At 36.3% G+C, this 24771-nt stretch overlaps 1 protein-coding gene across 1 annotated transcript in view; it reads right to left on the bottom strand.

Moving 5' to 3' along the window:
- The window catches only part of CZH10orf67 (chromosome Z C10orf67 homolog), a 109119-nt gene that overhangs the window by 2354 nt on the left and 81994 nt on the right, over nt 1-24771 (bottom strand). The window contains exons 11-16 of the mRNA XM_087947187.1: nt 17877-18109; nt 12544-12624; nt 12393-12458; nt 10498-10582; nt 9874-9969; nt 7966-8065 (exon numbers count right to left, since the gene is read on the bottom strand). Coding sequence (XP_087803313.1) covers nt 7966-8065; nt 9874-9969; nt 10498-10582; nt 12393-12458; nt 12544-12624; nt 17877-18109 — 661 coding nt within the window. The remainder of the gene's footprint in view (nt 1-7965; nt 8066-9873; nt 9970-10497; nt 10583-12392; nt 12459-12543; nt 12625-17876; nt 18110-24771) is intronic.

Below are 24771 nucleotides of genomic sequence, written 5' to 3'. Positions count from 1 at the left end.
TAAGAGAAAAAACTTAGATCCATTTTTGGGTGACATCCTTTAACTTAGTGGGTCTTTCCATACATGCCATGTGCTACAATGTCTATACATAGTATAGGGAGTGCAAGGTTTTTTTTTTAAAAGCAGTCCTTGAAAAGAGGTGAAGTGGTTTGCAACAACAGACTACTTGATGTAGAACACAGTGAAATTAGGGAGGCCGTCTTTTACTAACAGGCTTCCTGTACGGCTTAAGAGTTTTGTGAAAGACAGAAGTTCAGCAGGTGCAGCCTCCCCCCCCCCCAACCCCATGCTCCTCCTGGCTGGGAAAAATTACACTTGTTGAACTTCTGCCAGATGCAGCTGTTCAAGGCACAGAAACTTCTGTCAGGACAAAACGGTGGCATCTCCATTGTGGATCCCTATTAGCCGAGAATTCTCAGGCAGAGGGGAAAGCCCCCCAAAAGGCTCGGATGCTCTCCTTTCATACACAGCATTCATTTACATGTAAGCTTCTATTCCAGCTGCTGTGCAAACGTCTTATTGTTCACCCCCAGGTTGCTCTTGTGTGGAAAGTGACGTCTTCAAGCTTAGCAGTTAATCAGGTGAAGTCACCAACGCAGCTTTTAGTGAAATACTGCTGTCCTGTTCAAAACCTTCCAAAGTTTGGGAAGCAGGTGTGCAGACATCTGTGAGAGCATTTCTATAAATAAATACTCTCCATTTCCACATAGTGGAAAGCAAGTAGTGACAGCAAACCTCTAATTCTTTGGCAGGAAAAGCAGAGAAGAGAAGTCAGCCAAATGTTCAAAGATCATGCACTTCTACTTAAATATCACTTGTCCCTTTCTATCTGGAACATGAGTCCTCTGTTTTGGAAATTTTAGAATATACATCCACTGGAAAAATAAGGTTTTACACACACACACACACACACACACACACACACACAGTGGGGAGGGAGAGAGAAGGAGGGAGGGAGGGAGAGTGGAGAGAGAGGAAGGGAGGAAGGGAGGGAGGGAGAGAGAGAGAAAGAGAGAGGAGAGAGAGACTGAAGCACCCAAGCATAAAGCTTCAATGTATTTCAACTGAAATTTAAAAATGTAAAATTATTCAGATAGGGACCTCCAATGCAATGGATTTGTTTTATATTGTCTGAATATTTAAAAAAGCTTTTTTTGCATAAAAATATCTGGGAAAGAATAGGGAGAAGATGGTAATAGGGAAAAAAATAAAAATCCATCTAATTGTAACTAATTATCATTTGCAAATACTAGGAAATTAAACAGAAATGCATTTAAATATCTATTTATAAACTATCTCTTGCTAAGAAAATATGAGTTTTATGTTGATCTGAAGCACCAGCTAGCACAGAGTTAATTATCATTAAAAGAAAAGTTCAAACAAGGGCTTTGCAAAACCAACATAAAAATTGATATCCCAAATGTTTGGATGTCAACATGAAATTGAGTGTGACAACAAGAGGATAAGAGTTAACACAAAAACAAGAGGATAAGAGTTAACACAAAGAAGAAAAGTTAGCTTCTTTCTTTTCTTCAAGCCTATCTCAGGTTTCATAGCAAAAATTGGATGCAAATATCCTAAAAAAAGACTAATGACATTTCACAGGTAATGCAATTTAGAAAGAAACATTTCCATGTTTTCTTTTCCAACAATGTGCATTTTTGTAAACTGCTATAAATTGCAATTCAAAAGCCCTGATCTTCCCATCCCCAATCATTTTTTATACTGATCAAATGAATGCAGATACTCTCATTTGGGAGGGGCAACATGACATTTCACTTGGCAGTTCTAAACAGGTCACGGACCTTTCACAGACCCTAAGGCAGTGGGAGGGAGTGCTTTACGAAACCGTGTAACCAAATCAAACCAATGGTTACCCCCTTTCAATTCCACTGGAGTGGCTTGCACAATGCTTATTCACATAGCAGCAGAGGAACTGAAAGGATGGTCATCCAATGGAAATGTCTTTTCCTTTGTTTGATCTTAACAGAGCTTCAAAATAGTAGAAAACCATTACATCTAGTGACAACAAAACCGCACACAAACCCGGTACACATCTTTGAGAAGGTGGATACATTAGCGAGGGTAGTGAGCTTCAATGCTTAAAAACAGTTATGCAGGCTATATGGAATTAAATATGGACATTTATGGGGAGATGTTGCTTTGTTTGAAGCCATGAACACAAAGACACAACATGGCTGCCCTGGAGATGACCTATTGCTTTCAAGTTGCTTGAGCACATCAGAATTTCCATTGTTAAGGTTGATTAATTGAAACTGATAAGTTACCATGAATAAAGATTGTTTTTCTGTTTAATGTGGTGGGCCTGATTTGGTAAATGCTTCATTCATGTAGCCTTGCAGTGCAGCATATGGGCAAGATTCATTCAGTATCACAAACATACAGAATTTATTATGCTTGTATGGTCACAGCCAAAAGGCCTTTCTAGTTTAATGTCAAAGTCTGAATGAAAAATTCCATTTAAAGTGTCACTAGTAATGTTGCATCTGAGTTTTGTCCTTCAGACTGGCTCTTTAGTTTCAAATTCAAAAATCGTACATTAAAAAGCTAAATTCAACAACAAAGTAGATGAGAGAGGTAAGGAGACATCGGCTTTCTTTCAAAACAGACAAGCAATTTATCTGAAATGCTTGTAGACACCTATGACAAAGGCACATGTTATGGTCTGGTGCCGCCCTATGTCACACACTGCTGATAAAGTTATCACCATAATGTTTCAATAAGATACTGTCACCCCAGTTCTAAGGATCTGACATTCCTGTGTCTTTTTGCTGGAAGAAAAAGTCAAGTTTTCATAATAAATGTGTTCTTTTAGAAAGAGAAAATCAGAAACCAAAACTCTATAAATTATTTTACTGCAATAGTATTGTCATGGCCTGGCAGATATTGTATATTCTTTGAAGTTTAACTGGTTTAAATAGTTCCCTTAACAATTAAAAGGTGTTTGACTTAAAAAAAAATAAACTAATCAGACAATGGTTGCATCACTGATACAAAATAATAAAATTAAATTAAAATTGGTTCAGCTTCATATTAAATTGCAGAACCTTTAGTAATTTTGGGATTGGACAGCAGATACATTTGTAACAACAAGAAACACAATCGTTGTTCCTATGATCTTAGAAAAACTACTGTCAGAGTTTATGAACTCATTGCTGGAAGTACTGTATTTTCTTAGCAGATGTTGAACTGATATGGTTAACAATACAAAAAGCAGGCTTGCGGTTCTGTACTGACTTGCACCCTTTTGTGACCTCAAATGAGTGAAGCCAAAAATGAGCTTTTTTTCCTATTGCATTTTCAGGTTTGAGAGGGTTTAATGTTTCTCACACTGGCCAATCAGATGGTTCTGAGCTGTTCACAAGCAGGAAATAGAAATTCGCTGGCTATTGTTCTTTTGCAATTTGAATTTGGAATCATTTTTGTTCCAACCCTGAAATACCATTTAATCTTCAAAACTACAAGACCCCTGAGTGATCTTTCCTCCATAAAAAGCTTTTAAAATTTTCCAGGTTAGTGGAGATCACTCAGTTCACTGCTAATAATTTCCACAGATTAATTATGCACTGTATGATGGTGAATTGTCTTTTGTCTGTTTTAAATGTCTTTCCCAATAGATGACTTCTGATTCTTAGGCTTAAGAAAAGGAGGAAAACTTTGTTGCATCTATTTTTTTCCTAATGACGCTGGGGTGACCATAGTGGATCTGAAGAAGGTGGTGAGAGACGGAGGGGCTTGGAGAGATCCATAGAGCACAAAGATCGGACACGACTGAATGGCTGATGACAGCATGGTTGATATATCTTGACCATTTTCCTCTTGCCCCTCTTTTTTTCTAAACTAAAAAAGCCCTATTTGTTCTAGAAGGTAATTAACATCTTTAGGGGTTTTGTTTGCCTTTTTCTGAACTTTTTCAACTCTACTGTGTCTTTTTTCAAGCATGCCAATCAGACATATATTTATAGGAAGGCATTATAATGTTGGCAATATTATTTTCAATTCGTTTCCTAATAATCCTTACCATGCAATTTGCCCCTTTCATCATTGCTGCCCCGATTCAACATCTTCATTAAACTATCTTCTTTGACCCAACATAATTTCCCTTTAGCTACAGTTTAGGTTTAATACTTTCGTGGTTAAATTATGGGAGTTATTTTGCACCTATTTAACTGAACTACATTTTAATTTATAAAGAATTAGAAAAGCAACCGATGGGTTTTTTTATTCCTCTCCATTGAAAAAAAAGTTTATTTTTACTTTTTCTTTTTTCTTTTTGAAACAACAGTCCAGCTCATTTTCAATTTTTTTTAAAATATCCAAGCCTAAGAGTCTACTTGATGAGACCATCTGCCTATCAAATCCCTTTTCAGAAAATCGGAACTTCTTTACCTGGGTAGAAAAGGCAGAAAATAATATTCCTTTCTCATGTGGCTTCAAAGCATCCACAAGGTTATGCTCTTTTCTTTGATCAACAGAGCAGTAGAGGTAGTCCTTGACTTATAACCACAACTGAGCCCAAAATTTCCATTGCTAAGCAAGACAGATGTTAAATTAACCATGCCCCATTTTATGACCTTTTTGACATGGTTGATAGTTATGAAGTTGTTAAGTGAATCATATGGTTGTTAAGTGAACCTGGCTTCCCCCATTGACTTTGCTTGTCAGAAGCTCCCCAAGTAGCTTCTTAGGGAGAAGAAATGACAGTCCCTAGGATCCTACAACCAACATACATATATACTGGCTGACAAACACCCAAAGTTTGATCGATCGTGGAGATGCTGAAAAGCATGAAAACTGGTCATAATTCATTTTTTAGGGCCACTGTAACTTTAAATAGTCATTAAACAAATGGTTGTAAGTCAAGGGTTATCTGTATATACCTGACAAGATTAATTTGTACTTTTAACTTAATTAATTTGTATCCCACCTTATTTTTACAAATAACCCAAGGCAGTGAACATAACCAACACATCCTCCTCCTCCTATTTTCTCCACAACAGCAATCCTGTGAGTGAGTTGAACTGAGAGAGAGAGTGACTGGTTCAAAGTCACCCAGCCAATTTTTCATGCTAAGGTACGTCTGGAACTCACAGTCACCTGACTTCTAGCTTGGTAAGATTAAACCATTCTTCTCTTATAGCTATTTTAGCAGGGGATTACGGATCTGAAATTCAACAATCTGAAGAGTACCTAGTTGAGAAGATTAATCTAAACAATATTAATTGGTAATTCATATTTATTATAGATCATTAATCAAGTCAACTCATTCTCTTGGTTGCAGTGGGAAAGTGTTATAACTAATGATGAATTTTTCATAGGTAGTGTTTAATTATGACCGGATCATAGGTAATTTTTCCTACTCCACAATTTTGAAATTTTTATTCTGATGAAATTCTCCACTGACTTGAAGATCTAATATTACATAACAACAGATCTAAATGTTATGCTTCAAAGAGTTTTCATTAACAAATGATATACAGAGTTTAAATTTATTTTACAAAAAGTCCTGACTTCCCCTAGCTTTTAAATCTGATCTTTTTTACTTCTTTGGGTTGAAAAAGAAGCAGAAACAAACAATGCAATCTGTCAAGTAACTTGAGCTGTGCAACAGATAGTTTTGTTTAGGCTTTCTCTTTTTGACAAACTATGCAAAGAGTTGGTATTCCTTGGCAGTTTTATCTTAGGGATTCGTGTCTTTCTTACTCATTAAGACTGCCTCTAAAGATAACAAAGAGCAAATACTGCCTGCCTACCAGACTGTGAGAAAAGTCTTCTTCAGTCCGGAAAACTAAACATGGGATTTTCTTTTCACATGGTGGAAAGCTTGGATGTTGTCCACTATCTATTTTATCACTGATTGAGAAGAGATAATAAAGTCCCCCAAAGCAAAGCAGAAAATGATGATGAGGCAATTGATCTTCCCTGAGTTGCTACTGCTGTTTACATAGTTGTCTAGGACTAATCATATTGATCAAAATAATAGTTGTCACTGTTGAGTTAAACCATTATTTTAAAATCATGATTTATTCAATAAACCACAGTTGAACGAATTCATATAACTTTAAATTGTAACAATGACTTGTAAGTCACAATAGCTAGATTCACACAACACGTTAAATCAAAACCAATCAATTTATATCATGACTTAACTTATTATATGAACCTACATATGCCTTACCTCTAAATAAGTAAGAAGAGGGGATGGATCATATAGCTTTTGGATTAAGCATATGCTTGGCATTCAGAAGTTATCAGATTCATCTCCTGATTTCTTTCTAGTTCGGTGTTTCTGAACATGAAGATGTATGGCTCTCAAATCCCAAAATTCCTAAAATGGAAAATTCTGGGAGTTGAGGGCCACACAATTTCAAGTTGCCAAATCTGAGAAATACTACATTAATTAAAAGCATCAGATGATGTAAAAGATATATCCTATCGCCAGACACAGCAGATAATACTTGGTCAGGTGGATAAAAGTTTTTAACCTAATGACTGCTGCCCATATTCCTAAAGGGACTTCAGAGTAAGTCCCATTAGGAATAATGTGTAGTAAATATTCATATGATTTCTCTATTACAATAAAGCCTATTGAACCAAATATTTTGTTCTAGTTGATTTTCCCTGGGCTAGGAAACTAAGAGGGACCAGATTTGATTAGTAGTCAGATGGTAGACCATGGTTTATAAGCCAAGACTAAGTAAACCTATCATCTGGTTTAGGAACTGTGGCATTTTTAGTAATACCAAGGTATACTATATATAAGATTTTCTTCAAGATAACTTTGCTTGGATTAAATATTTTACACTTACAGCAGGAAAGAATATATTGATTGGTGTTTTGCCTTATAGGATGTCTATTTTGAATCTGAATTGTTGCTCAGTCCTGGTAACAACTAGATTTATTAAAGTTTTGGAAGTTCACAAGGATGATTAGCTAGTATCACTATCTGTGCAGAATGTTCACTGTTGGAAGTCCTTGTGATAGTTTCAATCTCCTGCTTGAGCAGGGGGTTGGGACAAGATGACCTCCAAGCTCCCTTCCAATTCTGTTATTCTATGAAACTTTTATGAAATAGGCCCGTGGTGGCTAACCTTTTGGGGCTCCTGTGCCAAAAACTACAAGCACGCCAGCACGCCTTTACTTGCATGCCAGCACCCAGAATGCAATGCGCGCCTCCTCCCCACACCCCCTGCCCATGCAATCCCCACCCCCACCCCCTTACCTGCACTGCACCTCACAGCTGATTTTTCAGCTGGTTTGAGGCCTTTTTCGGCCTCCCAGAGGCTTGTTAAAAGCCCCTGCAAGGATTCCCAGGACAAATTATAGGCCCCTTTCATCATTTCCGGTATTACAGGAAGTGACAAAATGGGCCTATAATTTGTCCCGAGAAGCCTTTCAGGGGCTTTTTCCAAGCCTTTGGGAGGCCAAAAAAGGCCTCAAACCAACCGGAAAAAAATCAGCTGTGAGGTGCAGGCATGAGCAGTGAGGTAAGTTTGCCTGCGGCTTGTGTGCCAGCACAAATGGCTCTGCATGCCACTTGTGGCACGGTGCCATAGTTTCGCCATCACAGAAATAGGCTAATATGTCTGCAATGAAACTCCTCCCCCTCAATGTAGGGAGGGTTGCAACCTTTAATTGTTTATTTTACATACACTCACCTCACACAAAAGTTGAGTATTTCTAGCTCTTGTAGCCAGTTCTGTGTACTATAAAAAGCAATACAGAAAAGTATCTTGCAAAATAAAGTTTAACTGCTTCTGATGGTATAAGAAATAAACAACAGAGAACATTGGGCATTGTTTTTAAACTGAGGAATCCATTTACATTATAATCAGGAAGAAAATAAATAGAAATCTGTAAGATTCATAAGTAACCAAGATAATTAATGCCACATGAAATTAAAAGAAGAACACTTACCAAATATGTTAAAGAATAATTATTTACCTTGTGTTAAAGCATTGGGTATTGCAGTTGTAACTGGATTGTTAGCATCATTTTGATCTTCATCACTTGGCTCAATGTCTATCTCAGCAGTTATCTCCGGCTGAAATAAAATATTTTGTCATTAAAAAGTCTTATATAAGTAAATTACAATAGACTTTAAAGAGAATCTGTGCATATACACTGTTGATTAATATGGTAATTTTAATACATATAACATTTGACAATTGATAAATTGTAGAAATTTTGAGCAAAATAAATATATAAGTGGAACAGAGAATGGAGTTCTTGACATTGCAACTTTAATATATATTTGAAACATTCTGACTGATTTAATTTATCTTGAAGACAGCTATAATGTAGTTTGCTTGGTTTTGGTTTAGTGTGTTGGGTGAATCCAGCCACTAAGATTTGCAAAGCATGATTTATTACCATTGCAGTTTGTTTAATGGGCCACAATTAAACAACCCGTGCCTTAGGACAATAGGTGAATCCAATCGTTCAAAAATAAGTGAGGCTAACACAAAGCAGAATTAATCAGACTCTCAGCGTTCTTGGGCAAAAATGGAATTTTGAGTCTCTATTGCAGGTACTTTCCTAAACTGGAGGCTTAAGACAGGTTTGGTAATTCATAAAATGGACGTGAAAAAGGGCACAACAATTTACAAAGCACAGATTTAGTGGAAGCTAGCTATTTTCCTTTCTAGTACTTGTTTCAAAGAACATTCCCACCCTATAGCTTTAAACTACTATGGTATATAAAATGCTTGCTTTCCCATTCTGTGGAGAGGCTCCTCTTTCTTGTAAATTTGGGGCCCAATGATGAGCAGATGGCCATTTCATCTTAGTGTTGTGCTGTTTTCTGAATTTTCCACAACACTGTTATGATTCTTTCAATCCTTGTAAACCACCCAGAGGTATTGCAGTGAGATAGATACGGTAGCTCTATAAATTGTTAAAACAAATAAACAAATAAAAAGCACCAGCTTCAGAATGCATGCCAACCAATGAGTCTCACTTTCAGCCTCTCATATGAATAGTTTTCCACATACAACCATTTCTTTGGCAATTACTCAAAGTTACAATGACACTTTAAAAAAATTGACTTATAACTAGTTCTCACAATCATTGTGGCATCTCCATGGTCATATGACCAAAATTTAGGTGCTTGCCTGAATTTACAATAGCTGCAGCTTCCTGGGGTCATGAATTAGCCATTTGTGACCTTCCCATCTGTCTTCCAACAAGCAAGGTCAATGGGGAAAGCTGGATTTGTTAGAACATAGAATAGTCTATATGGAGGCCTTCAGTCCAACTTCCTGCTTGAGCAGGAGACCCTATACCATTTCAGATAAATAATTTTAAGAACTGTAGTGAATCATTTAACAACTGTAGCAAAAACAGTTGTAAAATCAAATGCAACTCTAATTTAACAACAATGGAAATTCTGCTCCCAATAGCGCCTGTAAGTTGAGGACTACCTATACCCGAATATATTAAAAACCAAATAGCAAGATTATACTGAAGATACGAAATTCAATTCAGCATCTATTGCATCTCTAACTTGAGAACTATATGGCAAATAGGGATTGTGACAACAGCATCCTTCAGGGTGGGGTGGGGTGGAGGAGGGACAGCTTCAGGACATCATGGCAAGCTCTGCCCATTTTCTATGTGCATTGTGAAACCACATGCATGTACAAAAGGGGAAGAGCTTACATCATAATGCCATGAGGCTGTTTTCTTCATTCTGACAAAAGCTGCAAGTAACTGTGTGTGGCCTGGATTGTGAATTTACAATACCTTACCATCACTTTTGAGCATGCTAGTAATCTTCCAGGCCCTGATTGAGTGGCAGGAAAGTTAGCAGCACTAACAACATAATTATTAGCCATATATAAAATTACATACCAGAGGAGAATACTGCATATACAAACTACTAGAGATCCAACGGCGTTTATGTGGAGGATTATGAGTTCGATTCTGGATGTGTATAGGCAAAGCTTTCTGGAAAGTAAATTCAAATGATTCAGTGGCCAATGAAAACTCATGCCATAATCCATACTCTATCCTGCCATTTTCAAAATAATTACTAAAAATGAAGTTATAGGAAAGTTTGAAATGTGGATTTATGAAGGAATCATTGTTAGCACTGGTGTTCCTATTAAGAACAATTGCCAGTAAAAGACAAATGAAAGATAATGTTCATTCTCCAAATCAGAAGGATAAGACATTGTGTGATCTTGAATTTCTAATTCACGAGATGGGTCACAATTTGCAAGAGATAGCGTTACGTCCATGCAAGACATGTAAGTGTTGTGATATACAGAGGCAAGAACACCTCAAATAAAAAGTCAAATTCGATGCCCCTCCCAAACTAGGTTTCATGCTAATAGCAGCAGAAACACATAAATCAGAAAGCAGGTCCCAGTCTGTACTCTGAATTTCAAAAATATCACGTGCTTTTAGAATTAAAGACAAAATAAATAAATAAATTACAGAACACGGGTACCTATAACATGGGTATATACCTACCCTTTCATTTAGTAATGGGCGTCTTAATTTCACCGATTGCTGCAGTGATTGTCTAAGATACATCTCATTCTTAATAGCATGCAGGCTAAAAATAAATGGGGAAAAAAAATCCAAATTTTAAATTAATTAAACGACTGCTCTTCTGCAGCTTCATTTTTATCAGACTAAGGTTGAAACTGAAAGTTTTATAGAAGTTTCCCAAGACATTTAGGTGGCAGTGCACCTCTCCACTCAGTGTCCCACTGCAAATTATTTCTGAAAGTGCCCAGAGTTTCAAAAACAGTCGACTTTGCTGCTTAACAAGCAAAAAACTTTGAATTCCAGGCTAAATCATAGCAAATTGGACAAATGCTACCACAAGCTATTTTTAAATATTATAACAAAATATCATTTGCCTTTACAGTCTGGATTGTTGAATCTCCCCACACCCCATTTTTGTAGGTAGCAATATTTGTTGTCTCCTATGCTTTGGCACTTCAACAGTTTTCCAGGATTTCTCAAGAACAGAACATAAGGATTCAACTGTAGTATCAGTTAGTTGTCTCAGAACCTAGGATGTACTTCACCTGGTCCTGGAAATTTAAACTCAGTGTGAAAAATATTCCCAGACCATGTTTACATAAATTTCAAACTTCAATCCTGTGCTTTGCAATTTCCTGGTTGAATACATAGAGTTTCTTTGTTAGAAAAGTCGGAAACAAAATGGGAATTAAATAGTTTTCTTTGTTACCTTGTCTTTTCTATTAGTCAGTTTGTGTGACTATTTTATCTTTTATTTTAAATATATTTAACAAAGACCTTTTGACTGGTCTTAGCCTTCTTAGCCAACCTCAGCTCATTCTGAACTTTCATTTTTCTGACACCAGATTTACAATTGTGGGCTACCTGTTTGTATTTTGCTTTGTGATCTGGCAATCTTTCCATTTCCTGTATGTGTCCTTGTTTATTTTCATGTCTTTTTGCATAGCCATGTTGGCTTCCTTTCATATTTTTTCTCCTCACTGAAATTTTAATTTTGCTTTTCATGTTTCCTTTTTTAGAAGTTCACATTGACATTGAGCATCTTTTCCTATTGGTTTCTCCTGTCACAAGATCTGGCTTTTAATTTTTAATATTGAGTCAAATCCACTGTCTTCAAGACTAAATTACATATTTTGACTATGGAGTACTTGGTGCTCTCTGAACTTGGTTGTTTGCTTGCAGATATCAACAGTCATTATGGTTGCATGATCATTCATGTGTTGTACAAGCACCATACTGAGGGAAAATTTGCAAGTATATTCCCCAGCAAAATCCTCAGGTAAATTCCTAATTCCTCATAAATTTCTCATTGCTCATTCATTTAACTCCTCCTTCGAACTAAGCTGACTGATATTGCTCTTTTAGTCTCTGCTTAACTCAATAAGTAGTCATCCACGTAGACAATCAGCCGCTCCCAAAATACAGTCCTTATAATTATCCACTATTTAGGAAATGAAAAAAAAAAATAGTTTTTCATACTTCACTCTCAACACACAGTTTCTCTGAGTTCTTTTTTTTCTCCTCGGGCAAATTCCTTTTAGCTTTCTTTTTCAGTATTTCAATGAAGGATGCATTTTGAATCATAGTCTTTTCTTGGCCTATTAATTCTAACTGTGGTTTAGAATGATAATGCACAAAAAGGGTTATATAATTTGCTTATAGGATTCTGGACTAATTCTAGTGCATATGTATTTTATCAACACTTTAAAATGTCCAAAGAGGTTTTGTCATTACTATGTGTGAATGTTGTACTTTGTAGGCTAAGGATTATGGGTGAAACAGGCCACAATCAGGGCTCAACAAAGCATACAACAAAGCAAGGCTTAGTATGATGTCTTAATTAAATCAAATAGATATTATTAGTAACATAATACCTTCTCTTTAGAATATCAAACTTTAATTCCCAAGATTGATTCAAGTCTCTTAATTCCTTCTGAAGCCTGAAAAAAGAAAAGAGGAACATTTATAAGTTTTCTAAATATGGAATTATTGTCTTATACATACAACACATCCTTGTGCACGTACCTCTCTACATACAATCTTGCTTGCTCTTCAGCTTTCTTAAGCCTCTTTATTTCATTATATAATGCTTTTCTCTCAGCCGCCGTTGAGAAATAAAGAGAGAAATATTTATTCATTCAAGATTATCAGTGTATATTACGTATATATAAAATGTATCTCCATGGTCAAATTCCCTTAGAATTGGGGGCCACTACATGTAGTCCTCAATTTACAACAGTTCATTTAGTGACTGTTTGAAGTTACAACGGCATTGTAAAAAGTGCCTTATGAACATTTTTCACACTTATGACCATTGCAAATCCCCATTGTCACATGATCAAAATTCAGGCTCATATTTATGACAGTTGCAATGTCCTGAGGTCCTGTGATCACCTCTTTTGACTTCTGACAAGCAAAGTCAATGGGGAAGCCAGATTCACTTCCCAACCATGTTACTAACTTAGCAACTGCAGTGATTCACTTAACAACCATAGCAAGAAAAGTCATAAAATGGGTCAAAATTCACTTAACAAATGTCTCTTGCAAAACAGAAATTTGGGGCTTAATTCTGTTCGTAAGTCGAGGACTACCTATAGCAAAAAAAAACCTATTTACCATACCACATTAAAACTACTGAATGTAATTATTAACCAATAATAAGCAGCAGCTGAGAAGGCTATGGGTTATACAAAAGCCTTGGAAAGCAGTATGTACTTACAGTATGTAAAGCAGGCTTATTCAGAAGCCTACATCTTGTTTAAAAATCTAAACTGTATTGGTTATTTCTAGATAAAAAGATGACATGTAAAAAGAGATTAGTTCAAATGTTATTGAAAAAGATAGTGATTTGTGAAGATCAGGAGTATGATGTCCATTGTCCGATGTCCATAAATGGCAATAACTAAGGGCATCTGCCAGATCTTACTATCTTCATCAAAACTGCCCTCTCCTAAGCATCTACAGTGTCCTTGACAATAAAGATGGGGCTTATATCTCATAGATGCAATACTGCTTTTGTTATTAGGCCCTGCTTCCCTGGTGGATAACAATGCTTCCAACCTTCACAGTCTCTGCCTATGCTAACTGGTCTTGTTAAAGTTGTAGCCATTAGCTCTCCTACCCACAGTCTACTGGTACAGTGACCAGTATTTTGAATTCTAACTAAAAAGAGTTATATTTTTGTTCATTTGCTGTCCTGGTTTGAAGAGACAGAAAGAGAGCTTAGCGTAATTGATTGAATTAAATATATTCTTCATTGTTATTCTGTCCATTTTTTCCTTTGTTCTCAGTAATTATCCAACAAAACTTCAGTTATGTCCAAGCAGGGCATTACAGTTACCAGTATCTGACTAAAAGAATTTCTAATTCTGGCTTATTTCAATACTGAAAAGTAGTTTGGTAGTTGACATAATGGGAAACTGTGATTAACTGAAAACTGTGACAAGGAGGGAAAAGTTACTGGAAAGACAGAGCATGAGGTAAGATGGGTGACCGATAAATGAAACAAACAAACATGATTACAGAGCTTCTGTGTGTTGTGGCATATTGAATTAATCAATACATCCTTAAGAAACCAATAAATCTTAGCCTAATCTCACTTTTTGGTTTTTGTCCAAAGAAAAGATGCCTACCGTCCCTGTCCTATTGTTTCTCTTATTCTTCTTTTATTTTTCTTATATGTACCCATTTCATGTATTCACAACTATGTATACACTTATACTTATTATCTTGTAAACAATTGGCAAATCAAATAAATAAATAAATAAAACAAATCTTCTCTAGAGTAGTTTTCTCAAGCTACTACCTAATGAGGAATGTAGCATGAAATGTGCCACCTGTCAGGATAAAGCCAAGGAAAAACAGGAAATTCCTTGCTCCCTCCTCTTTTTCCCCTTTTGTTACAAAGGTCTTTGAGAAAAGTTGTGAGGACAATGCTGCAGCTGAGGATGAAAATATGATTTGGACAGGGGTGGGATTCAAAAATTCCCACCAACTGGTTCACTGCCCAGTTGCTGGGTGGGCATGGCCTGCTGGAATTTCCAGAGGGCTGTTTTTTGCTTTCCCAAGGGTCCAGAGGCTTCCCTCGGGCCTCTGGGAGGGCAAAAATGGCCTCCCCTGGGCTCTGGAGGCCCTCCAGAAGCCGGAAACAGGCCCACTTCTGGACTTCTGATACTTATGGTAGCACTGTTTTTCACCTTCTCAGTGGTCCGGAGGCTTCCCTTGGGCCTCTGGAAGGGTGAAAACAGCCTCCCATGGGATCTCGAGGGCCTCCAGAAGCCAGAAACAGAATTCTATGAGGATTTATATAAGAAGAAGAATTCATAACAGTGATAAAAATGATAAAATATTTCAAGAAAGTGAACCTTCCAAGAATATCAGAAGAAGAAAAAAGCTTACTGAATAGAAGTATAAACTTTGAAGAAGTGACCTAGGCAATAAATAAACAAAAAAATAACCAGGCGGCTGGTCCAGATGCACTCTTTGCCGAATTATACAAAACCCAACAAGAAATATTAGACGACAGATTACTTAACTTATTTAATGAGGTCCTGGATAAGGCAAAAATTCTGAACTCATGGAAGGAAGCAATGATTATGATTATTCCAAAAGAAAAAAAACCCGATCAAACAAAGATAGGAAATTATAGGCTAATATCTCTATTAAATGTGCACTATAAAATTTTTGTAACTATAATGGCCAAAAGATTCAAGAAAATACTAAATAAATTTATACACATAGACCAAAATGGCTTCCTTCCACATAGACATCTTAGCAATAATATTAGGACAATTTTAGACATCATAGAGTATTATGAAGATCGTAGTGGAGAACAGGTAGCATTATTGTTCCTATTATTCCAAAGGCTAAAAAGGCCTTTGACAATGTAAAATGGAGTTTCGTTCTGCAACAAATTAAGTACATGGATTTTGGGCAAAAATTCCTAAATGTAGTATCAGCAATATACGATAACCAACAAGCTAGGATATTGATAAATGACCATACAACAAATAAATTTGAAATACAAAAAGGAACAAGGCAGGGATGTCCATTATCACCATTATTATTTATTTTGACTATTTTGAGGTACTAACAAGAATAATTAGAAAAGAATTGGAAATAAAAGGACTAAAAATAAATAAAGAAGAATATAAATTACAAGCCTTCGCTGATGATTTGCTTTTTATTTTAGAAGATCCGCAAAATTCGGGAATTTTCAAAATTGATAGAGCAATTAGAGGAATTTGGTGAAGTAGTGGGGCTAAAAATTAACAAGGAAAAAACTAAAATACTTACCAAAATATGACAAATGTTCAAAAAGAAAATTTAACAATGACAATGGACATTCAGACAACAAATAAAATTAAATATTTGGGAATTGTAATTTCGGCAAAATGCATAACTCTTAAAGAGGACAATTATACCCCACTAATAAAAAAATAATAACTGAAGACCTTAGGGAATGGAGCAATCTAAGACTTTCTCTTATGGGGAGAATTGCGTCTATAAAAATGAACATATTACCAAAATTATTGTTTTTATTCCAAAACGTTCCAGTAAAATTAGAAAAAAAATTCTTTAATCAATTGGATAAGCTAGTATCAAAATTTATATGGCAGGGAAAAAAGCCCAGAATTAGACTGAAATTGTTGCAGGATGCTACTGAAAGAGGAGGATTTGGCCCACTGGATTGGGAAATATACTACAGAGTGGCCATTCTGACCTGGGTTAAAGACCGGATAAGTGTCAAAAACAAAAGAATATTAACATTAGAAGGATATAATCTACAGGCAGGGAGGCATGCCTTTTTGTGGCAGGACAAACATCAAATTCATGGTTATTTTCAAAGGCATAAAATTAGGCAGACCTTACTAACTGCATGGAATACAACTAAATGTCAATTTTACGTTGAAATACCAACTTGGCTATCTACATTAGAAGCGTTAATGTACCCACATTTATTGCGACGAGAACAGGTCATTACATATGAGGACATATTAGATGAGAAGGGAGAGTTAAAAACAAGACAGGAGGTGAAAGATTTGGGATTTGAGATAGAATGGTGGGCCTATTTACAATTACAATCAAGGTATAGTAAAGATATGAAAGAATGGGGTATTAGTAAACGGAAAACAGAATTAAATAAAATATTATTAGGAATGGATGAGAAATTGATTTAAAACATTTACAAAGTATTGCTGGAATGTAAATTGGAAGAGGAAAAGGTGGAAGAAAACGATGTCGGCCTGGATGAAAGATTTTGGATACGGTATAAATTTGGAAGATTGACAAATTTTATGGGATAGGAATAGGAAAATTACCTTGGCGGCATCATAAAAAGAAAATTTACTAAAAATGTTTTACCGATGGCATATCCCACCATCAAAATTAGCAAAAATGTACCCGAAATTATCCCCTAAATGCTGGAAATGCAATAAAGAAATTGGAATATATTACCATGTATGGTGGAAATGTGAAAAAGTTCAAATATATTGGCTGAAAATTAGAAACTGGTTAGAAGAGATGTGTAAAATTAAAATAGAGTTCAGACCTGAAATTTTTCTATTGGGAATCAATGTGGGGAAATATAATAAAGAGATAATGTGTCTAATAGTTCATGTCACCACTGCCGTGAGACTAGCACTTGTCCAAAGATGCAAAGGAAATGCCATGCCAGAAGAGATGGAAATAATTAGAAAAAATTGGTCGTGCGCTGAAATGGATAGAATAGCTCAATAATTAAAAGATAAGATGGAATCTGACTACTACAAAATTTGGGAGAAGTTTTACCACTGGTTTAAAAAAGAAAGGAGTAATTGTGTCAGCAATGATTAGTATTTATGTACATATGTAAATTTGTATTTTTTTCTTATGTATGCACCACATTCATTGTTTTTAAATGTTTTTTCTGTTTGCTGTTCATTAATAAAATTAAAAAATTAAAAAAGAAGAAGCAGGAAACAGGCCCGTTTCCAGACTTCTGGTACTTTTGGGAGGGCTGTTTTTTGCCTTTCCAAGGGTCTGGAGGCTTCCCTTGTGCCTCTGAGAGGGTGAAAATGGCCTCCCTGGGCTCTGGAGGCACTCAGGAAGCCAGAAACAGGCCCGTTTCCTGGTACTTTCACGAGGGCCGTTCTCCCCCCTCTTAGAGCCTCCACGCAGACCCTGCACTTACCTGCATAGAAAATGAGCCACGTGGAGACTCCTGGGAAGGGCAGGGCTAGCCGGTCACTTCAAATACTGGTTTGGCGAACTAGATGCCAATTTAACATCCGGTTTGTCTGAACTGGTCTGAACTGATAGAATCCCACCCCTGGATTTGGGGATCAGGTTGTCTTAGTTTAGAAAAATAACTCAATACCTCATCCAAAATTTCACTTGTCCCATCTCCTTTGGTGGCTGCTTCTTTGGTGGCTGCTTCTTTGGTGGCTGCTTCTTTGAGGGCTGCTTCTTTGCTGGCTGCGTCTTTGAGGGCTGCGCCTTTGGTGGTTGCTGGTTTAAGAGCTGGCTCTTTACTGGCTGTTTCTTTGCTAGTTTTCCCTTTCAAGCTTTTTTTTCTTCCCTTTTTCATTGTTTCTTCCAGATCGGAGACTTTCTATAAAATACAATTAATAATCCTTCCATTTAAGACATGAAGCTTTTTTTGTAAGATAGCTCTCAGGCATTAAGCCCTGATAGAAACCTCATTTCAAAGCTTGGCTAGTTGTATTTGCATGTGGGGAGAGGAGTGGATCTTGTTTAGCACCTCAAATATCCTCCCACAGGACACTCACCTTTGTTCATCCTTTGATGGTCTGTTTCAGAGAAAGTCTTTCAGATTTCTGCTTCTTAGGGTTTAGGGGTATAAATATTAGAAACGAACAAAACAGAATAATAACAAGCTTTGAAAGGCTGAATGGCAATTTATAAGGCAATGGAGCTGTCTAGTCCAGTCATAGCATTATCAAAGTAACAAAATCAGATTTAAAAACAGCAATAAATAGCTAATGCACAGCTGGGATGAAAAAGGCAAGTAAGATAAGGAAACTAATGTGGGAGGAAGAACACAATGGGCAAAAACTATTTTTAATCTTCACTCCACAGGACAAATCTGATCTGTTAAGTGCTTATGATATCCCTCTGCTATTGAGATGAGATGAGGTTTATACACAGGATGCTCTCTGCAGGCTTTGGAAAACAAAGCAACAATAGAAATGAATATGGCCCCTTAGTGGGGGAAAAGTTAGTGATTTCTGCCCTAAACTATTAAATATGTCGACATAATTTTGTTGCTGTTGTATAGTATTTTCAGTCATGTGTATATATTAACTTTAAATCAGAGCAATGGTCTTCCACAGATTGAATTTTTAAAATCAAGGTTTGTTAAAGAAAGCATTCTGGGTTTTAAAAGAAATTACTCTAAATTTCTATGCTGGTGTCTTTAATTATCAGTATACCTGCAAAGTATCTTGTCTGGTGCCAATCAGCTATGTAATATACAAACAGTTAGGAAGTTTAAAATATACAAACAATTAGGAAGTTAAATGTGGTCAAATGAGGTACTAACCTCTAGAATAATAGCAATAGTAATAGCAATAGCACTTACACTTATATACTGCTTCATGGTGCTTTACAGCCCTCTTACAAAGTCGCATATTGCCCCCAACAATCTGAGTCCTCATTTTACCCATCTTGGAAGGGTGGAAGGCTGAGTCAACCTTGAGCTTGGTGAGATTTGATCTGAATGGCTCTATAAAAATGCTTCTGCATCCTAGACAATCTGAGAGGCATTCTTAGCAAATAGAAATGATGGATTGCCTGTATTATATTGTAATTGCTGTCAAAGAATGGGATAGTAAGTGGTTCAAAGAATAGGAAACAAAGATGGATGGAATATACAAGAGGTCCTCGACTTAACGACCACAATCGAATCCAAAATTTCCATTGCTAAGCAAGGCAATGTTAAGTGAGTTTTGCCCCATTCTGCAACCTTTCTTGCCACAGTTGTTAAGTGAATCACATGGTTGTTAAGTGAACCTGTCTTCCCTCATTAACTTAGCTTGTTGGAAGGTTGTAAAAGGTGATAATATGAGCCCAGGACAGTGCAGCCATTGAAAACATGTGAGTGGCCAAGCATCCACATTTTAATTATGTGACCATGCCAAGCTGCAACTGTTGCTAAGTGTAAAAAAATCGTCATAAGTCACTTTTTTTAGTGCTGTTGCAATTTTGGTCACTACATGAATGGTTGCAAATTGAGGACTACCTGTACTGAAATTCTTTACAGTGGAGATATCAGCATCTAAGATAACTTAAAAAAATACCTGCTAATCACATGAGCCTCCAGTACAAGAAGGTGATGTTGAACCAACATTCTGGTCATTACCAGTTTGGAAGTTGATAACAAAATTGATGGAAAAATCTATACAAATATGAAGCAACAGAAGAAGCCCCAGAAAGATTCTAACAAAACAGGAAATTTGGAGAATACAGTGGCCAACAAAAGAGGAGAGCTACAGAGTATTCAATCTCTATTAGATCGAATTGTAATTTTCACATGTTAGCAAAATAGTTTTTAGGATTATGCAGATTAGAAAGCTACATAGAAAGAGATGTTCATATTTGCTTTAGAAAGGTTCAAGGAACAACAATCATTATAACTGATCTGTGCTGGATAATTGAGAAAGCCAAAGGACATTAAAAAGAAGTTTGTACGTCCTTCATTGATTATAGAAAAGTCTTTAACTGCATCAATTATGTCAACCTATGGAGAGTGCTTAAGAAAATGGCAATCCCAGAACATCATATATCCTTGGGTGAAACCTAAAGACTAGATAGGAAATCACAGCCTGGATTCCTGCCTTTCACAATATGGCCAAATAGATTGCTCCAGGTTGGCAAACAGAGAGACAAGGCTCTATATTCTCTCTTAATTTTTTTTCAATCTATATGATGAATATATAGGAAGGAAACTGAACTGGAAAATTAGTGTGGCTTTAAAACTGCAAGATGAAACACCAATATATTGCTCTATGAAATGTCTTTGTATATTAGTAGCTTGGATTGGTAGCTATGTTGTTGATTTGAGCTCCGAACATGGTGATTTGGTTATAAACATTTCGTCCCTGTTTGAGGAGTCATCTTCAGTGCACTTTGGATTGTGCTTGTCTGGAGGAGCACTAGCCTTTAAATACCTTTCTGAGTCCTGGTCTGATTTTGGGTAATGCTAAAATCTCATCTCTACTCCTTCTCTCATTAGACTTGACATTCTCAGTTCCTGTAACTCTTCATTATATGGTTTAGCCGCCAGTCCTCTAATCATCTTTATTGCTTTTCTCTGCACTCTTTCTAGAGTCTTAACATCTTTTTTGTGCTGACCAAAGCTGGATTCAGCATTCCACGTATGATATCTCACCAGTGCAACATAAAGTGATCTTGATATCATTCTTCTGTTAATGCAGCTTAGGATTGCATTGGCTTTTTTGGCAGCTGCAGCACACTGCTTGTCCACTAGGACCTCTAGATCCCTCTCAAAATTACTGCTGTTGAACCAGGTACCATCTGTTCTATACCTGTGTCTTTGGTTTTTCTTGAATAAATGTAAAAATTTGGCCTTTTAGTGTTGACTATCAACAGCAAAATTCCAATATATTGTCACAGAGTAGCACTTGGTAGGATAGCAATCAAGAAAATATATTTAAATGTTACAATGCACCTATACTTACAAAGACCAAAACCAAATAGTCAGTGGTTTTCTTTATAATTCTATATGGAGGAAAGTTGGACTTTAAAGAAGTAGGATATTGATGCTTTTGAACTTTGATGTTGGAGAAACCACTGAGAAGAGATGGATAGCCAAGAAATAAACAAATATAGAACAAATCAGTCTGGAGTTTTCATTTACGGTCCAAATGATGAGGCTTAAAGGATCATACTTTGGGTATATCATGTGAAGACTGAGTTCTCTTGAGAAGTCTCTATTGAAAGTCAGTTTGGTCTAATGGCTAAGAATCAGGCTAGAAAAAGCCGCTAAAAGCCGCTGGGTGACCGCTGGGTGAGTCACTTTCTCTCAGCCCAACTCACCTCATAGGATTGTTGCTGTGGGGAAAATGGCAGGAGGAATGTGCATTGGATATGTTTGCCACCTTGAGTTTTTTTTTATAGAAACAATAGAGGTGAGTTACATATAAACAAACAAACAAAGCTGGGAAATATACGTAGTAGGATAGAGAAGGGATGGCCAGCATCAAGGTGGATAGATTTGATTGCAGCAGTAATGGGTCCACCGTGGGAAGATCTGAAGGGCCTAATTTGAGGAGAAATCATCCTGGAATAGGTCTATTGAGAGTGAATACCAATTTGATTGCACATAATAAATCAATTAATAAAATAGTTTCCCTTTGTGAAGAATTGTTCAACAACTGGGTTTCCTGATTGACTTGCACTGGTTCACAGCTAAACAAATGTATTACACAATTGTACATATGCATAAGCATCAGGCAACTCAAGAACTTGTGCTGATTAAAACATATTAAACTTAATTTGCTTTTTATTTTTTAATACGAAATATTTTTTCTTGTACAAATACTACTCAGATATATACAAATATAAGGTGTAAGGAACCTTTTGAAATCCTGACAGGTGCCCACTACTGTATCTACCCATAATTCCAGCTACTTCACTAAATCTGTGTTAGAAGACAAATATTGAACAAAGCATACATATGTTTAACCACAATTATATTCTATTTTCTCTTATGCTGCTGCACGAACTTCATTGTACAGTTTCCAGTATACCTTTGAATAACAGCCCAAAGTAACCAGATAATTCTGTTTACTAATCTTCTCACATAAAAAGCTGTACTACAAAAATCAGGACTGCTAATAGAAGACAGCAAAGAGTTAGTTTTCTATGTTTTTGGTGCCATTTATTGGCCTTTTCAATTTTTGCATTCTACATCTGATAGTTTTAGCAATGTTTAATAGATGCTTGGTGTGGGCTGTGATGGGACAGTGGATTTGGGGATTATTGCTTTGTTAAAGAGGAAAAACTATTTATTTGCTGGTTTAAAGCACTTATCTAACTGTCCACTTTATATCAAACTATGTGTGATTCCCAAAATCATCATCAATATAACATTAATCTATTAAAGTATATATTTATTAAAACCACCAACTTTATAATCTGGCACCAAGTACATTTTCACATGCAGTCCATCAGACTCACCCTATCTTTGCATTTGGGGAAAAAAGTCAGGTCTTAAGTACTTTTCAAAAGGCTGTGAGGGCAGGATGGGGGAAAGATGTTCCATAGGAAAAGAGTGCCATGGAAAAAGTACATTTTCCAGATCCCATAAGATGGCAATGTTTAAGAGAAGGGACTAGAAGTGTGCCCATCGTATTTGACTTGGTAGGATAGATAAATGGCCTTAAGGAGAGGCAGTACCTCACATAACTGACCCTGTGCCATATAAGGCTTTCAAATCAGCACCTTGAATTACACCTATAAGGAAAATGGGAGCTAGTGTAATTCATGCAACAGAGGTGTTACATGGGCAAATCTAGGAGCACCCATCACTGTGCACAAGCCACATTCTGGACCATTTGTAGCTTCTAGATTATCTTTTAAGGATGCCCCATGTATGACAGTTATCCAAATGAAAAGTGGCTAAGGTATGAATGATTATAAACTAGACCTCCATTCAGGAGGCGCACAATTGGCACACCAGACAAAACTGCAAAGGCCTTGAGGTATAAAGTGTAGCATCTCTCATTTCATCTCATCAATTCATACTTTTTTCCCCTAATATTAATGTTTGTCTTCCTGTAACAATGGTGACTCAGAAAATCCTGGGTTTAGACTTTTTGGGCGAATCATTATTCGCTTCATCTCTGCCCATAGCTCCTTATTCTCTCTTGATTTTTTAAATGTATTTTTCTATGGTAAGACTGGAAACATGCAGTCATTTCCTGGGATTCAAAATGATCTTTGAAGAGCTGACTTCCAAATACTGGACTCTCATACAATGAATTAAAATGAAGTAAATGAGGAAGATGGACTGGAAAAAAGTATTATTCCTACCTTTAAAAGGTATGTCTTTCAAAGAAAAATGATGTTTTTATAGAAAGAAATTCATTTGACTATTCTTTGTAGGTTTGTATTCTTGATTCTTTCTAGGTTTGCTGTATTAATAATAAATTTTTCCAAATTTAAAATAAGTTATTTCAGTCCCAGGTCAAGGCATTCCCCTCCCAATCTTAAGTCCAAAAAGTCCATTCATAATGGATTTAAACCATCTCAAATTCAATGCAAAGTGCACCTTCTCTTAAGTCGGAGCCTAGAGCTGTAACTCTTAGTTGATGCTACAAAATGATTTACTAGAAATGCATGTTTAACGGAATAATGACACTGATATATTAGTTACTGAGTTACCCTCTTAAAAGTAGCAAACACAAACATCTTGATAATACATTACTTTTTTATCTAAAAACAAATCACAGATATTTCAGAACTATTTACCACATTATAATTAACTGATCATATTTCTCTCCTTTCTTTTGGTGACTGCTTTCCAGTCCAGCTAATCTCAGCATGTGTGACTTTCCCACTACATGTCACACTTTTACAAATATAGGTTTGATTAATAAAGGAAAGCAAATTCCTCTTGCAGCCAATGGAGGAGGTGCATCAAAGGAGCAGGTGAGTTATACATGGATTTAGACATTAACTTCTGAGCACTTGCTTGCTGTGTGCCTTTATTTGAAGTTTGAGAAAGATATAGGATAACAGTAGCCTTTAGTCAAACACCATTTTATCAAACTCCATATTAAGAATATCTTTAGGAAGGAATACAAAAACAATCCTTCATTATTTAAAGCACCTGCTGACTCATCCATATAATGGAACATGCTGCATGAAAAAAATGTTAAAGAACCATAAACAACAAGATTTTGTAATAAAGTGATAGTTGCAAATTTTTGGTTTTTTTAAATACCAAATTTTGCTTAAAATACGGCCATTGCACAAAGTGTTTTATGAAGTCTTGCTAGAGTTTCAGGTGCTAAACTATATAATCTGAACTTTTAAATTTACTCATTTTTTGAGACGCAACTGAAAACAAGATATGGAGCAAGGCATGCTTTGAGAGACTTCATTTCCCATCGTCTTCAATCATCATGCTCAATCCTTAGCGAACAGCTTCGATGCTCTGCTTTCAGGGGGTTTTCTAGTTATTTTTTAACAAATTATAAAGCATGTGGTTCCTTTGATCCCATTGTT

The sequence above is a fragment of the Notechis scutatus genome, chromosome Z, assembly GCF_049901735.1.
Source record: "Notechis scutatus isolate UNSWTSFEM ecotype Mainland chromosome Z, rNotScu1.2, whole genome shotgun sequence".
Taxonomy (NCBI): domain Eukaryota; kingdom Metazoa; phylum Chordata; class Lepidosauria; order Squamata; family Elapidae; genus Notechis; species Notechis scutatus.
The sequence above is the reverse complement of the archived record's forward strand: the minus strand, read 5'-3'. Positions and strand labels throughout refer to the sequence as shown.